Below are 17,048 nucleotides of genomic sequence, written 5' to 3' on the forward strand. Positions count from 1 at the left end.
AACACGCAAAAAATAAAATAAATCTAGACCGCAGAATAATTAAACAAGCGAGTGCTTGTTTTTCCTGGCCAAGGTCAGGGTCCTTGAACACAACACGAGCCTAACGTGTCATCGCGTGGTATATGTCTCGTCTGACAGGGGTGTAGTTCTAACCGAGAGCACCAGAACGCGGCTCCGGGCTGGAACTTCACAAATTGCAATACCCATAAGGAGCCGTACACATGCCGCAGTTTTTGCGTGGCTGTGTCTTTAGTTGAAAGCCCAGTGGCGATCTGCTCATCTGTCATACTGATCATACAGTCAATAACTTTGTTGTTATTAGCATCTGGTTAGCTAGCTATGCTAACGAATATAAGAAGCTTTTTCTCCAACCAGTGAGGTAAAGGCACATCTTTATATGATCATTATAGTTATAAAACAATAAGAGAATAAAGTAAAAAAAGTTATTATTAAACAAGAATATAGTTTGAAAGGAGAGTGATTTGTAAAATATCCATAAAGAAAAAAATCTGCTTAGAGTTCTGTTTCATCTGGGTGTTGAGAGATGTTTCCATAGATCTATTAATTTTACTCTCAAAGTGCACCAGATTGATGTTTTTAACTTCAACATAAAAACAAAATCTTCCTGGTGGTGCATGCCCCCCCCCCCCCCACTCACTTAAATCATGTCTACATGGATATGAAACTAAATACATTTGCACATCTTGTGTCCATATATTTCTGTTTTGGTGGTCATGCCACGGTGCATGCATGCGCGGGTCATGGTCAAATATCTGGATTAAGAGGTTGCTTTTTCTTTGCACAGCATGAAAGAAAGGCGAAATCAATGGGCTGTGATTTTAGTTTTTTAAGCAGACGTTGAGTTCAATAATTTGTACGGCCCTCGAAGGATGTTGTAAAAATTGAAATGGCCCTTGAGAGGAAAAAGGTTCCCCACCCCTGATTTAGAGCATAAGGGAGTTGAAGAAATGAAACAGAAACACAGGATTGTGGCCTCAAGGACTTGTAATTGTTCAGACTGAATTACTGGGTTTGTTATTTGTAATTTGGTAATTATATAGTAAGGTTTTCTTTGTTGGTTTGGTTACAAAAGTTGTTCCTTATGCTGTTTGTCCAGGAGCTGCAGACATTGTGCGACTTCTCTGACGTCATCGACATGAGCATCAAACAGGCCATCAAGGAGGGGGCTGCAGAGAGTCGGGTGGTCACCATCACTAAACAAGATGGAAAGAATCTGGTAATTTCAATATTTTGAAAATACAAGTATGTCTTTACCCTTTTTTTGGTAACCAGATAAAGGAACTACTTTTTGAAAACAGACAGATATAGTGACACTACTGGACTGTACGAGTAGAACATCTTCACTCAAATTAGCTGTGGGTAAAAGAAGAAAGAGAGTAGAGGAACAAACTACTTGGAGATAATTGGAGAATGATGAACATTTACACGTGATGTCTAAAAGTGTTTTTATATATTTCAGGAGCTGGAGTTCTCCGGCCTTTATGAAGCCCTCTCCTTTGTGTCCCTCATCGACGGCTACTACCGGCTGACCACAGACGCAAATCACTTCCTGTGTAAAGAAGTAGCTCCTCCCAGGCTGGTGGAGGCCATCGCTTCTCATTGCCAAGGCCCCATCTCGTAAGTGAAGAGTTACAGAGCTTCATTTATATCAAACCCACAGCATTCATAAGATACATCTACATTGATTTAATACATTTGAAGTAATCCTAAACAAAGTTAAAGGAATTCCTTGTTGCTCATTTGTGGTGCATTCCTGCTCCAAGGGTCCACAGAGATGAGACTTGGTGAAATGACACAGCTGCTAAATATACTTGTATTATTTATATTACATTATATATATATTTTACTTTATTCACCCTCCTGCTGCCAAAATGTAAAGGAAGTATTTTTGATGCATCTTACCAGGTGAAACTGTATTTCTCTCTGGCGATGCAGGTTAACAACATGCTCTAGCTCTTCTCTTTTTCTTTGTGTAATTGTTGCAGAATGGAGTTTGCGATCAACCGGCTTCAGAGGTGTGGGAACAAGCGAGGGTTGTACATTTTGAGGTGTAGCCCTAAAGATTTCAACAAGTATTTTCTGACTTTCCCTGTTGAGGTAGGCATTACTTTTGTATTCTTTTTTTGTCGCTGTTGTTGCTGATTTTCACATGTCTTTTGGGAGTTAGGTTTCAAACTTCTCAGTGTTTAATGTTATATTGTGACAAATGGATAAACAAAAAAATGGATAGTATACTTAATAAGTCAACTATGGCCATGCTCACACAGATGATAGAATAGTGTCCCAAAGCACAACCTCCTCAATTTAATGACGCAAACACCACCTGGGATGTATTTCATCTTGTTGCTGGAAATGTAGAAGGAAGCTTAAGCAACACTGGCTTGTTTATCTATTACTATCCAGTGTTATTGCCGTTTTAAACATTGGCATAAGAATCTGACCTCATTTATGTACCAACTTAACTGTTTTCATTCAACTTGCTCCAAATCAGACTCTGTGTTGTTTTATTGCCCACTCTTCAACTGAAAGTCTTTGCACTTCTTTGTTTCTGCTCCCATAGGTGTACGACGCTGTAGAATACAAGCACTGCCAGATAACCAGATCTGACAGCAGGGAGTTTAACCTCAGTGGAACAAAAAGAAACTTCAGCAGCTTGCAGGAGCTTCTCAGCTGCTACCAAAAGGAAACTGTGCGCTCTGACAGCGTCATTTTCCAATTCAGCAAGTGCTGTCCACCTAAATCCAAAGGTAAAACTAACAGACTAGTTTGATACAGTATGTTTTTAAGAGGGATAGGAAACTTTAGCAATGGCTGTGTGTGTGTGTGCTTTTGTGTAAAGTCAAACATTAAGCCATTATATACTTGAGCTATTGCTTTTATAAAACGGTTACCAAGTGTGGCAATATGAAAGAAAAATACACACTCTAATTGAAATAGTTTTTATTAGTAAATAATGATGTTCAAAATAAAATAGTCCCTCCTTTGCCTTCTGCACAAAACATGCAACGTGTGAGGTGGTTGCTATGCAACAACACTAACAACTAGCGAACATATTAGACAGAGAGCATTGATCCATTATTTGGCTATTTATTTACATTAATTTGTATGTTGCCGTTTATTGTGCAGCCACTGAAAAACGGTCCAGCATCAGTAGAATGGCTTACGAGGTTACTTGTATAGGTTGAGGTTGTTCTTTCTCCGGTCCCCGAGATTCGGCTTCCAGTAGCTCTGGAGAGAGCTTTCGCACCTGTGGCCACTAACGGTCATAATTTCTCTGCTTTGTTTCAAGACCCGCATCAGAAAGCTTTTGAATGGTGGTACTTTTCCAGTTGGTCTACCTGCTCTTCACGTAGCTCTGCATGTCGTCGTTTAGGTGCTTTTTTTTTCTGGAGATAGGCACTCCTCAATCCACTCCTCCATAGTAAGACCCCCCCGGAGGTCAAAGTTAACCTTAAATATTTCCATCTTATGCTTTGTAAGTTTGTTTCGTAACGGAAGTAATGTATATTTATAAAACGGACAAGTCAAATCAAGCAATATGATTGGTTGATAGCGTTTTTGCGGACCTTTTTGATTACAGATTTGAAAACATCGTTGCTTGCTTTAAAAGTAGCACAATTTATTATGTCAAACCTTGAAAAGTATCTAGATATCCCTGCCCTAATGCCAAAGGAACTGCACACTGAATATGTTTTGCCGTTTGATGTCTATGTCTGGACCGCTGCGTAAAAAGAGGGTTTCTGCCCTGTTACTTCTCTTCTGCTTTCTTGTCCCAGTTTGCTTTTCAGCCCAACTGTATACAGTATTTTTCAGACGCGGAGGGATACTGACTTGTTGTAACTACAATTCTACCCGTGGTATACGCTCAGTATATCATGGCTAAGAACCAATCAGATTGCTTGATTTGACTTGTCCGTTTTATAATGCCATATGAATCATGGTGATTAAAGTGGGTTTAACTAATGGAAGGCCTCCCGCTTTATAGTGATCAAATGCTGCAGACGGACAAAACCAATAATGAACTGCCATTTCAAAGTTAAAGCTCATTTAGGGAACCATAATATTATAGGAAAGTAAAGTCAGTACACTCGTCAATAGGGAGGGAGAGCATTCACATTGAGTACACACATCTAGTTCAAACTAAACAATAGGAGGACTCATAGGTGCTTCAGTCCTTGAGCTTGCGAAATTAAGTCAAAACTGGTCTGATCTAGTAATTCTAATAACGTTGCAGATCCATTTCCACAGAAAACATTGATGAAATAAATGCAGAGTGTACAACATTTCCAATGCTCCATCTCTGACTCACCTTTTCGTTTCTCAAGGTTCTCTGTTGGTTAGATCACTTTCAACTTTGGATTGCCATAAATCTTTTTCTTACATTTTTCTTTTTGTCTCTCCACCAACAGAAAAGTCTTGCCTCCTTGTGTGCAGAAGCAACAAGGGCTCTGAAGTGCCTCTGTCTCCATCTCTGCATCGACGAAACATCAGTCAGATGGTCTTTCACAAGATCAGGAAAGAAGATCTTGAATTTGTAAGCCTGGTTGTTCATATATCTCTGTTTTCCTCTTCTATCCAACAATGCACCATATTGCTATACTGTATACTATACTATACTACAATCTTATTCTGCACATTTTACTAACACTAGCTTGGAATTCATTACAATAATCAGCCGTTAAAGGTTAACTTTAAGAACTGCATTTATTGATCTTCCCTTCAGATGGAGAGTCTCGGCCAAGGGACATTTACCAAGATATTCAAAGGGGTCCGCAAAGAGGTGGGAGATTATGGACTTGTGCACCAAACTGAAGTTGTCATGAAAGTCCTGGACCAGGCCCACCGAAACTACTCTGAGGTCTGTGGCGTTTTGTTTGCAGGCACCCTTGGTTATTACTGAAAACTAAAATAAATCAAATATATTATTGGTTGGGGCAGATTTAGTTTGCATTGAGGCTGAGAAATAACTGCTTTTTAATTCAAGAATGGGCTCATAATGTTTTTTCTGGATGTTGTTTAGCATTCAGCCTCTTGGATCACATCAGTTTTGAGCTGAAATTATCAATCGATGAATTTATTTAGCCTGTTTAAATTGACCATAACCAATTAATTGTCATTTTGTCAAACGTTCACTGCATTGAGCCTCCCTAATTTCAGGATTTGTTGGTTTTAATTTCATATTTTAGAACCCGTTTTTATCATATAGTTTGCTGTTGTCTTTTTCACTATTTTCTGACATTTATAGACAACAAATTGATTCTAAAAATCTTCAAAATTCTTAATAACACTGAGTGATAGTTGACAAATTGAATAGCCGTTTTGAAAAGTTGTTCAGAAGTTGATATGAGGTGTCAGCAGTCTGAGTTTGACAAATCAAACAGGAAATGTCAACGTCTTCTTTTATTATAAAAAAAACGTTATTTGTTGTTGGTGTTCCTTTTCTCTTTCATGGGCTCATACATAATTATTTTTTCTATATTCTCTGTTGTTGTTTTTGTCCTGCAGTCTTTCTTTGAAGCTGCCAGCATGATAAGCCAGTTGTCCCATAAGCACCTGATCCTTAACTATGGTGTGTGTGTCTGCGGAGATGAAAGTAAGCCAGCCTGACACACACACTCTCTCCCTGGTAGAAACACACTGTATGGCCTCATTAGTCCTGAGTCAGAGCGCACAGTAATACCCATTCATTTGACTGACATTGCAAGCCTATAAGACATGATGGTCTAATGATGCTTCGCTATAATCTTGAACAGAGTCTATAAGCTCAAGGCTCAGAGTAGTGATACAACGATGGGCATGGAGGGCTATTCTAGATTACGATACCCTGCCCAAGAATATTTGACCTGACTTCCTCTCTTTACCTCACACTACTCCTGATGCTACTGTATACATTTGTTTGACTTTGATTAAGATGCCGCTGTTTGCTTTTTTGAAAGTGGCTAATGGCATTGATTCATTAAAGTTTTCTATAGGATTTGTAAAGAACCCAGCATTTCTCAGATTGAGATTTAAATAATTATATTAACTGAGGTTAAAAGGTCAAAGTTGCATACAATACATGATATATAAAAATAAACATCATATAGACATCCATATCTCCTGCACCGTGGCCTTAGTTCTACATAGTTGTAGTTGTTATTAGTGTTACTTTGACCCTTTTTCTTTTTTGTCGAGTTTCTGTGTGCATCTTTGGTAACTAAGATGTACTTGACATGCACTGTATTTCCAGTTTAATTACAATAGAACATTTTACCACAACATGTTTCCCCCTTTACTCTTTTTCCAAACTGGAAAGGTGAAAAACACCCATTCATTAAATATCAGTATTTATGTCAGTGGAAGATTATTTTTGAGATTCTCAATTATCCTTAAGATTAGACTTTTTTGATTGACCTCATCTGAAAAAAAAATTCTTTCAGATATCATGGTGCAGGAGCTTGTGAAATTTGGTTCTCTGGACACCTACCTGAAGAAGAACAAGAACTCCATAAACATCCTGTGGAAGCTAGAGGTGGCGAAGCAGCTGGCCTGGGCCATGAACTTCCTGGTAGGACTCTTCTTTTTTGTATTACTGCTGTAGTTTTTATAGCTGCAATATAAAATATATGGCTGCAAAAATAACCTGACTAATAGTTTCATTGGAGTTATTAAGAGACTGATCTGAATCTTTCCCGTTTTGAACCTACAGGAGGAAAAGCATCTTGTCCACGGGAATGTCTGTGCGAAGAATGTTCTACTGATCAGAGAGGAGGACCGGCGGGCTGGGAACCCCCCCTTCATCAAACTGAGTGACCCTGGCATCAGCATCAATGTTCTGCCCAGAGAAAGTGAGTCTATGTCCATCCTTATCCACACTGTAATCAGCAAGAGGCAGCTTTTTAAATAGGTTGCTATAACAATGAGTTGGTACCTTCTTCCAATCCAGGTTGCATTGGGTTACTACATTTTGCGTGGTGTTTGAAAACACAGGTAAAATAAGCGTGGTATGCTATTTAAATAAAGAAGAATCGTGTTATTCAATAATAGGAGTATTTCATCCCTGATCTGCAATTAAAAAAATTCAAACTGAATCGACCTTGGCCCTGACCCTGACCTTTGAAAACTATGAATTTAGCGGTGTGTTAAATGTTTGTGTTTGTGATTAGTCCTGATAGAGAGGATCCCTTGGGTGCCGCCTGAATGTGTGGAGGACCCCGGCAGCATGAGCCTGGCTGCAGACAAGTGGAGCTTTGGCACCACTCTCTGGGAGATCTGCAGCGGGGGGGAGAAACCGTTAGCAACACTGGACAACTCAAAGGTAGGCCTGGGAAATGTGACCTAAAATATACACTGTATCGAGGTATGAATAGTTAATGAGTATTATACTGTGTATGTCATGTCAAGATTTATTTTCTTCTCTTACTTTAAAAATAGCCGTGTTAAAAATACAATTGTGACGGAATTTCTAGACACTTCACAATTGTGCACAAATTCATTAAATCTGTTTGTATTTTTTGAACAAATACAATATGATTAGCGTATGTGTACTTCATATCATAATCTGCATATTGTTCATTATCTATCGCCTCAACATAATACAAACCCTTCATTTGGTATCACAGAAAACCCTGTTCTACGAGGATCACCACCAGCTCCCTGCTCCAAAGTGGACCGAGCTGGCCAACCTGATCACCAGCTGCATGGACTACGAGCCGGCGTTCAGGCCCACGTTTCGCGCTGTTATCCGTGACCTCCACAGCCTTTTCACACCAGGTTGGTGCTTTCGTCCCTAATCACATCACCACAGGGAATCTAGGTCGCACCAGGGTAGAATCTCAAAAGCCCCTGCCCACACACACACACACACACACACACACACACACTCACACATTTATCAACGTGTCTTGAGAAACATGTCAGTAAAAAGGCTCCTGTCTTCATTAGCTTTCAATTGAAAATAGGTGAGGAATGGAACAGAGAAAGTATTCCAAGGTCAGCATTTTGGGAAAGTTTTCCTACAAAAGTTTAGATATGTAACTTGTTTTAATTTAAACTTTGTGTAATTAATTAAGAGATTGGTCCAATACATGAATAGCTTAGCTTGTAGATGTTGAATGCACATGGTTTCTGTCTTTGTGTCCCCAGACTATGAGTTAATTGTGGACAGTGACATCGTGCCAAACAGGACGGTGGGCTCCGGCTGGTCCACCGGGGGCTTTGAGAGTCAGGAGCCGGCCCAGTTTGAAGAGAGACACCTCATATTCCTGCAGCAACTGGGCAAGGTATAAACAACATTTTAACAACAAATCAACCCAAGCTCAGACTTGTGACACCCTACTCCTCTTGTGATCAGTTTTTGTTTTATGTTGTCATGACGGGCGACTGTGGCTGCGAGGGATTGCGGTCGTCTTTCAACCAGAAGGTTGTGGGTTCGATCCCAGCCCGTGCAGTCAACATGTCGATGTATCCTTGGGCAAGATACTTAACCCTGAGTTGCTCCCGATGGCATGGCCAACGGTGTGTGAATGTGTGTGAATGTTAGGTCCTAGAGCAAGTGGTACTGCTCTGTATGAATGGGTGTGAATGGGTGAATGACATGTAGTATGTAAAGCGCTTTGAGGGGTCGTAAAGACTGGATAAAGCGCTATATAAGTACAGTCCATTTACCATTTACCATGACCTTTTGTCTTAAATTCGAGCTACATGGTTCAGGGATGAGTAATACAACTCTTAATGGAGAATGCACAATGGAAAACATTCTGAAAAACAACATGTCTTTCTCAGTATGGTGTTTAGATTGCGATATGTTTTCTATCTGATATTCTAGTGTTTAATATTTGTAATGTGCATTTTCTCAGAAGGTATTGAGCCCTGAAAGCAGGAACAGTTAGTCCCATTTTTTACATTTTCAGTTCAATTAGGTTGATATTTTTCTTTAAATACAGGGTTTAATTAGTGGTATATCTAACATAGGATTCTTCATATTGTAAAAATATCAATCACTTTTTGTCTATACTTCATGTGACGTTGCATTTATTTTAGTTGTATAACAGGGGATGTTCATTATAGTATGAATGTAACCAGGGGCGGATCTACCGGGGTGGCATGGGGTGGCAACTGCCACCCTAAACAATAGCCTTGCCACCCCAGCTGCCACCCCAGTTGGCATCTTTGTTTTGAAAGAAAAGTTGTGGCTCATCGGACATTTATGAGAGAAAGTCTCTAATGTCCGAGTGCAAGTGAATGCAGCACAATATGCACGTCATGTAACCCCCCCCCCGGTCCTGGCGCGAGAGTGGAAATATGATTGGTGGCGAATTCACTTGAACGGGGGGACGGCGCAAAACGAGAAGCCTTTCGGACCCAAGCACTGAAGGAATGAGGTAGTTGCGGTCTACAATGACAGAGAAGAGAATGTCAAGTTTGGCTGTACTCAGCATTGAATCAAAACGCACTACAGCTGTTGATCTTAATACGTTTGTGAGGCGTTTTGCTGAACAAAATAGTAATCGCCGCATTCAGCTGTAATAGACATGCCAACTTGATGCTCTGCTCACGGATGACTCGATGAGAATAACAAACTGTTAAGATGATGACCTTGTATGCGTGTATATATTTTTTTTCTTTGAGGGGGTCTGCCCCCAAAAAACAGTTTTAAGTCCTGAGGAAGTAAAATCAGACGGTGTGTAAAACTACACTGCCCAGCCAACAGAAAGTAACCACTTTGATTTAACTAGGCCAGTAGGTAAGGACCTTCCACTGGATAATAACTGCAGCGATGTTTTAGCTGAATACACGTTTTTTAACCCTAACTGATGCAGTTAGTCACTTCTTTAATGTTTGTTCTTTCTGATGTAAAGTCAAGGTTGTAACTGTATATCAATAATGATATAATTACTTGTTTTTCAAATTTGAAGGAGGGTGAGCAAGCATCTTGATGAACATTCATCATTAACTCCTCCAAAAAATATAGTTTATTCAATAATAAATGAATATGTGAATTATAACAGTTCTTCACTATATCTGTAAAGCGTCTTTGAGCACCTGTAAAAACGCTAACAAATTAAATCTATTATTATTATTATTATTTATTAACAGTGATTGACAGCTGATAGGAATAATATGATTGTTAATAGTATCATATTCATTCAGACAAACATCGATGAGACAGTTAATTAATGTACTTATTGCAGCAGTCTGCATAGATTTGGTACCCCTACTGGTCTAAGAGTGAAACAAACTCATCCAGTTATTGTTCAGTTAAAATTCATTAAATTACGTCTGCCACCTTGTAAGGCTTTACTGATGTGCCACAATAATATCACCTATGTGATTGAGTTAAAATATTAATATTGTGGCTTTCCAAGTTAACATTGATTGTAGGGGTGTAACGGTTCACAAACATTTCGGTTCGGTACATACCTCAGTTTTTAGGTCACGGTTCGGTTCGGTACGTTTTCGGTATAGCAGAAAAAATTATCACAAAACATTAAAAACATTTTTTTAATTATTATTAAACTGTGACTAATGTATTCAAATAAATACAAAATATAGTAAAATAAACATTAAGGTGCAGCATTTCGATGAACTGAAATAATCTGTATTTGAACTGTACTAGTACCTAAGCAGCCAGCTTGACATTAGGACTTGCTTGTCATTGTATTCTCATGTTGTTTAAAGAAAGATTAACTTGTCCACATTGCTTTCTGAAAGGGCAGATCTGCTGGCAATAACAATGTCTCCTGCTGTGGATAACACCCTCTCTAGGGACAGTGGCAGCAGATACAGCCAGGTAGCGCTTTGCTAACATGGCAACATAAGGATATTTGGCGTTTGTAATAGCTTTGGCTCGGTCTGAACTCTTTGCGAGTGGTGGAGGCTTAAATGCTAGTGGGAGTTGGGTTTGCACTTCAGTCTTTTTTCTTTTGGTACCGGTGATATTCACATTCGGGTGATGCCTTTTCAAATGAGTGTGATGTATTGCCAGCCGCGTAACCAATGTTAGTTGAACAATACCGACAAACAGCTTTGGCTCGGTCCACCTGTCTTTGTCCGTCATCCTTGTACGTAACTGCGAAATCAAAATGTTCCCAAACCGGAGACTTCAATGATGCTGGAGGATTTTCAGCTCAACTTTATCTGCGTTCGCCATTTCGACAGTTCCTCAAATTACTGACTACATTTGAACGCATCCCTGTGACTAGCTCTCATAGTATGCCTCTCGTCCAATGAAATGACTTGGTCGCTCTGTGATATAGATTACTTCCAGAAAGTTGTTCATGTTCTCAATTGTTTACGTTTAACGCTATATTCGTTCGGTACACACGTGTACCGAACCGAAGGGCCCGTACCGAATAATTTCAGTACGGGTACGTGTACCGTTACACCCCTAATTGATTGATATGATTGCGATTTAAATCAGCATATACTTCTGTCAGGGGATGCCACCCCTCAAAATCTCCTGCCACCCTCTTGCCACCCCATGAATATTTGTCTAGATCCGCCCCTGAATGTAACACCTAACATATATTAATGGGCCAACAAATGGCCCAGTGAACATTGTTTGGATGTGCCTCAATGGTAAGGTAAATCACACACACATGAGTAATAAAGGACAGCTCACTTAAGTTGGTCTTCTTCTTTAAGGGTAACTTTGGCAGCGTGGAGATGTGTCGGTATGACCCGCTTCAGGACAACACCGGAGAAGTCGTGGCCGTGAAGAAACTCCAGCACAGCACTGCAGAACACATACGAGACTTTGAGCGAGAGATCGAGATCCTGAAATCTCTGCAGCATGAGAATATCGTCAAGTACAAAGGAGTCTGCTACAGCGCAGGTACAGGGAGGCGGGAGTTATGAAAAATGTACAAAGTTATCTAACTTTCGCCGCACTTTTCTTCACAGGTTTGCCATGTAATAAAATCAGAATCAGCTTATTACTAAGTAGATTTACACATGTGGAATTTGCTTTGGTATAAATGGTGCATACAAAGAAAGAAGAATATGTAGCAAAAAACTATCATCGTGCTATTATAAAAGCTATTTGAAAAAAAATGTTAGACTATTGTAACAAATAAAAAATTAAATCTACACAAAATATAATTATGTGACAAACTGAGCACAGTAAAAATATTTAATGAAATATGACAAATACTATATTCAAAGTCTGTGCAGATTTACAACATGTTGTGCAGGATTTACAATATAAAAAATAAACAAGATATTGTTAGCATGCTGTGCATCAATGTAGTGTATAATGTTTTTCTGGGGTGCATAAAAGTCAGTGTCAGTGGAGGTCCAGGCCTTGTTAATGAGGCCGGTAGCGGAGGGGAAGAAACTGTTCAGGTGGCGAGAAGTTTTGGTCCTGATGGAGGGGAGCGGGGCAAACTGTTGCTTCCAGGGTGGGAGGGGTCAGCCAATATCTTCCCTGCCCGCCTCAGGGTCCTGGAGGCGTGCAGGTCGCGGAGGGATGGCAGATTACAGCCGATCACCCTCTCTGCAGAGCGGATGACACGCTGCAGCCTGCCCTTAAATCCTTGTCTGTAGCTACAGCTAATACGTTAGCTTGCCTGTATGCTGTTTATATGTTTTTTACCATTTCAACTGATTAGCAAAAAAATGTGTTTGTTGTCCCAATAATTGAATCAGTTAAATCTTTGCAAATGTCAAACCTTTGTGGCTGCTGGGTTTCCTGGGTGAGACAGTTTTGTTTTGGCTTCTTTCAGGACGACGAAATCTCCGTCTCGTCATGGAATATCTGCCCTATGGAAGTCTGCGAGATTACCTCCTGAAAAATAAGGAGAGGGTCAACCACAAGAAGCTCGTGCATTACACCTCGCAGATCTGCAAGGTACGTCCCTCTGCTCAGTTTGTCCCGTGCTTTATTGCGCCACTGACCACTGGAGCTACAGATGCTAAACCTATTTTTCTTTTGTGTTTACAGGGTATGGAGTACCTGTCCAGTAAGCGGTATATCCACAGAGACTTGGCAACCCGAAATATCCTTGTGGAGAGTGAGCTGAGGGTGAAGATCGGAGATTTCGGGCCTTACCAAAATTCTGCCTCTGGACAAAGAGTACTACATGGTCAAAGAGCCAGGAGAGAGTCCCATATTTTGGTTTGTATTTTTATATTTACTCATTTTGTTTGAGTGCGTGTACTTAAGAAAATGTGATTTTACTTAGAAAATTAAACATTGTCATAATCCAAGTTAAGCATTTTCATATTCATATGTTGAATGTATTTATGAGTTTCCTTTTGAAGTAAAATATTATAATAAACTGTATTTATAGATCACCTTTCATGCTTGACGCAGCCCAAAGTGCTTTACAGAGTATGACAGAAAATGACTAACAAATTAGGAACATGATTAAAAACAAGGTATAAAGAGTTATATCACTGGAACCATAAAACAATAACATAATAAAACATGAACAGTGATACTACTAAACAAGTACAATTGCCCACATTTTAAGCCAAATTAAAAAAAAATGGGTCTTTAATTTACTTTAAAAAATCCAATTGAGGTACCTGTCCTACTGTTGGAATCAATGCGTAAACTCACAAGCTTCTTAAGAGAAAGCAGAACCGAGAGTGACACAGTGTGCTACTCCACAGGTATGCGCCTGAGTCGTTGACAGAGAGCAAGTTCTCTGTGGCGTCAGATGTCTGGAGCTTTGGAGTCGTGCTTTATGAGCTCTTCACCCACAGCGAGAAGAACTCCAGCCCTCCTGCAGTAAGTGTTCAACACACTGACACGCATGCATGCTCACTCAGGCTTCTTCGCTGCCTGATCAACTGGTTTATTGTCCCTGCTTCATCCACAAAGCGTAGAAAACAAAGAAATGATGTGCACAGTTGGGAGCCTTTTTCAAACATTCACAGTACAAAGATTGTTTTAAAGGGGCCCTATGATGCTCTTTTTCAGGTTTCAGATTTGTATTTTGTGACTCTACTTTGACATGCTTATATGCTTGAATGTTAAAAAAAAGTATTTCTTTTTCTCATACTGCCTGTGCTGCAACACTTCTTTTCACCCTCTGTCTGAGCCCAGTCTCTGATGTTTTTGGCTGGTCTGCTCTGTTATGATTGGTCAACAGCTTAGAGATGTCCCGCCCCTTAGCGTACAATCACATACAATGTATTTGAGCCCTGTTACGAGTGTTACGTAGTTTCTGCAAGTGGGGGGGAGGGAATGTGTGGGAGGAAAAACTCCCTCTGGAGGGAACTTTGGGATGTGTGCCTTTGCAGACCATTTACATGCACACAAACCTTTATAACACACTACAGGGAAGGGGAACCCCACAAAAGAATAATAGCAAAGAGGATCATTGACAACTGCAGAAACCAATTCTTGAAGAACCTTATGGTAAAGGCCTTATTTCTGTTTGGAATAGTAACTATAAAGGACAAGCTATAGTTTTAAGCAGGTGTTTAAGACACCTGACACTGTTTGCAGATATAATGTTTTATATTTTTGTTTTGCTTCCTTTATTTCACCAATTCACGCACACAAAGTGCAAAGGCAAAAACACATTTTGTATGTTAAAAAAAAATATATTGATTAATATAAACATAAAAAAGACAAAGATATTAGGTAATGGGTCAGGCATGAGTAGGGAAAAGGTAATACCTGAAGAAAAAAAAGAAAACGAGGTGAAGGTGCCTCTTAACTGGTACTATGATTTTGAAGCAACTTCAAAATGCCTTTATTTAGAGTGGGAGGGTAGTGTAAATCATTTAGAAGGCTCTTAAGACAAATACTCTGATATTTTCCTCAAGAAGGTTTGTCAGAAAATATATTCGGAGAGAGACATGTAGGAAACCTGACTAAACATGTACTGTACAGTACAGTACATAGAACACAAGGAGGAGACCTGCCTGCCTGTCAACTTTCTACAGTGTGGTTTCAGGGTGATAGCCTGACTGCCCGGGGCGTGTTCCTCCTCTACCTGAACGTGTTCTATGTGATAATGATAATAATAAAAATACCATGTATTATTTGTACATAGAACACGTTCAGGCCCTTTTCCGGGTGCTGAAAGATGCTTGAGATGTAATAGCTCACAGTCTTTGTGTGCTGTAGAGACAGTCTTTCCGCTCTCAGCCAGCTGAGCCAGACGTCCAGTGTGATTCATGCATTAGTAACAACACTTTTGGGAAATCTTAAATATGCACGCTTTTTTACGCTGAACTTCACAAAGGGAAGTGACTCCCTTAGTGACGTCATGCTGTATTTTGCAATGTTGACAATCATAACATATCTCTGCCAGGGTTGCTCCACATGCTTTGCTTTGAGTTTGTCTTAATCACAACATGTTTATTACTCAACTATTCATTGCATCACATTTGCCTTTTTACATTTAGAGTCAGTTTTATTATCTGTTCGAATCTAGTTATTTTCTGTGAACCAGATAGATTTTAATATATGTTTACATCATGGCTGTCACTATTCTCCTCTTCAGGTTTTTATGTCCATGATGGGAAATGACAAGCAGGGACAGCTGATCGTCTATCATCTCATCGAGCTCCTCAAGTCAGGCAGCCGGCTGCCTCAACCCCTTGGGTGTCCCGCAGAGGTAGGAGCTGCTATTTTCTTTCTGAAAATATTCACGTGAAATAAACATAAATAGTGACACTATTTTGCCTATATGTTATATATATATATGAGTAAATGAGCATATGCATGCAGAAGTGCTGTTTTATCTGTTATTTTTGATACATTTGTTTGTTTAGTTGTTTGAACCTAAATATAAAAGCCTAAACAGGGACCAGGGCTGCAAATTAGTACAAAGATATAATATATATTGAATTGTGTTTTTTTAATGTTAAGGCAAATGCGTAGTATTTTACCAAAATTAAACTGACCATCTTCTCAAAGCGCCTTACACCGTAACTGCACGGATAAATGGGCAATGTGTTTAACAATACACATTCAAACACACATACCGGTTTCAATCGATCATGTAATTTGATAAATAGGCACACTACTTTGGGACATCAATCATACAGAGGCGTGAAACCAGTTCTAATCACACTGGCCTAACCCAATGTCCAATTGTTGTCTGCTCATCTCAAGAACAACTCCCCTGACAGTTCCCTCTCCTCTTGCTCTCTCTCTCTCTCAGATACACGAGATCACAGAGGAGTGCTGGGACAACGACCCCAGCCTGCGTCCTTCTTTCAAGGAGCTTGCCCTTCGCATCGACCTGTTCAGGGACAGTAAGGAGTTTTAAACTGACAAATCACCCAAAGTGCCCGCTCCTCTTCAACCGAGTCACTCTTAACATTGTTGCCATGTTTGTGGCAAAGGGGCAAGGCCATGATGAGGTCCTCCTCCTGCGGAGTGCCAGTATGTGGCAGAGCAGCTCGTGACTGGAAGAGTTGTGGTTCCAAACTAGGACCAGCTTGAAAACTACTGCCAAGGTGCCTTTAAATAAGGCCCTCCATCCCCATTTCTAAAGTGGAGCGCCATTGGGGCTTGCAGCAGAATGGAAATGTTCAAAGTACTGTTGAAGGTGATGTTGGTCAGATTAAGTGTTTAAAAAAAAAAAGAGTTCAAGAGTTTGTGGAGACTGTGAGTAGACTATTGCCAGGCCTTAAGCTAGAGATGCTTGTGTCAAACAAGTTCTCTCTCTGTGTGTGTGTGTGTGTGTGTGTGTGTGTGTGTGTGTGTGTGTGTGTGTGTGTGTGTGTGTGTGTGTGTGTGTGTGTGTGTGTGTGTGTGTGTGTGTGTGTGTGTGTGTGTGTGTGTGTGTGTGTGTGTGTGTGTGTGTGTGTGTGTGTGTGTGTGTGTGTGTGTGTGTGTGTGTGTGTGTGTGTGTGTGTGTGTGTGTGTAGAGAGACAGTGTGTGTGTGTTGTGTCCATGTAAACAGCTAGCAGGGCTAGCTCTCGCCGTCCCCCTTTCCCCTCACCTGAAGAGAAATGGTCTAACAGAACCGAGTGTTTTCTATGCATCTGTGTATATACCTACAGTATAATTGTGTACATATGTCCAGAAAATTTTATAATTTTATAAAATGAAATATAGTTAATACTATATTTAAGC

At 40.0% G+C, this 17,048-nt stretch overlaps 1 protein-coding gene across 1 annotated transcript in view; it reads left to right on the forward strand.

Annotated features, from left to right (window-relative positions):
- The window catches only part of jak2b (Janus kinase 2b), a 29,182-nt gene extending 12,441 nt beyond the window's left edge, over positions 1-16,741 (forward strand). Inside the window, 19 exon segments of the mRNA XM_034225302.1 lie at positions 1,118-1,237; positions 1,481-1,638; positions 2,007-2,118; positions 2,582-2,768; positions 4,431-4,555; positions 4,745-4,879; positions 5,527-5,614; positions 6,441-6,568; positions 6,710-6,848; positions 7,167-7,318; positions 7,623-7,773; positions 8,146-8,282; positions 11,647-11,836; positions 12,726-12,850; positions 12,944-13,042; positions 13,044-13,117; positions 13,618-13,735; positions 15,465-15,578; positions 16,128-16,741. Of these exon segments, the coding sequence (XP_034081193.1) occupies positions 1,118-1,237; positions 1,481-1,638; positions 2,007-2,118; positions 2,582-2,768; positions 4,431-4,555; positions 4,745-4,879; positions 5,527-5,614; positions 6,441-6,568; positions 6,710-6,848; positions 7,167-7,318; positions 7,623-7,773; positions 8,146-8,282; positions 11,647-11,836; positions 12,726-12,850; positions 12,944-13,042; positions 13,044-13,117; positions 13,618-13,735; positions 15,465-15,578; positions 16,128-16,235 (2,460 nt within the window). The 3' untranslated portion in view covers positions 16,236-16,741.
- Positions 16,742-17,048: the final 307 nt, after the last annotated feature.

Source organism: Gymnodraco acuticeps, unplaced genomic scaffold, assembly GCF_902827175.1.
Source record: "Gymnodraco acuticeps unplaced genomic scaffold, fGymAcu1.1, whole genome shotgun sequence".
NCBI classification, from domain to species: Eukaryota; Metazoa; Chordata; class Actinopteri; order Perciformes; family Bathydraconidae; genus Gymnodraco; species Gymnodraco acuticeps.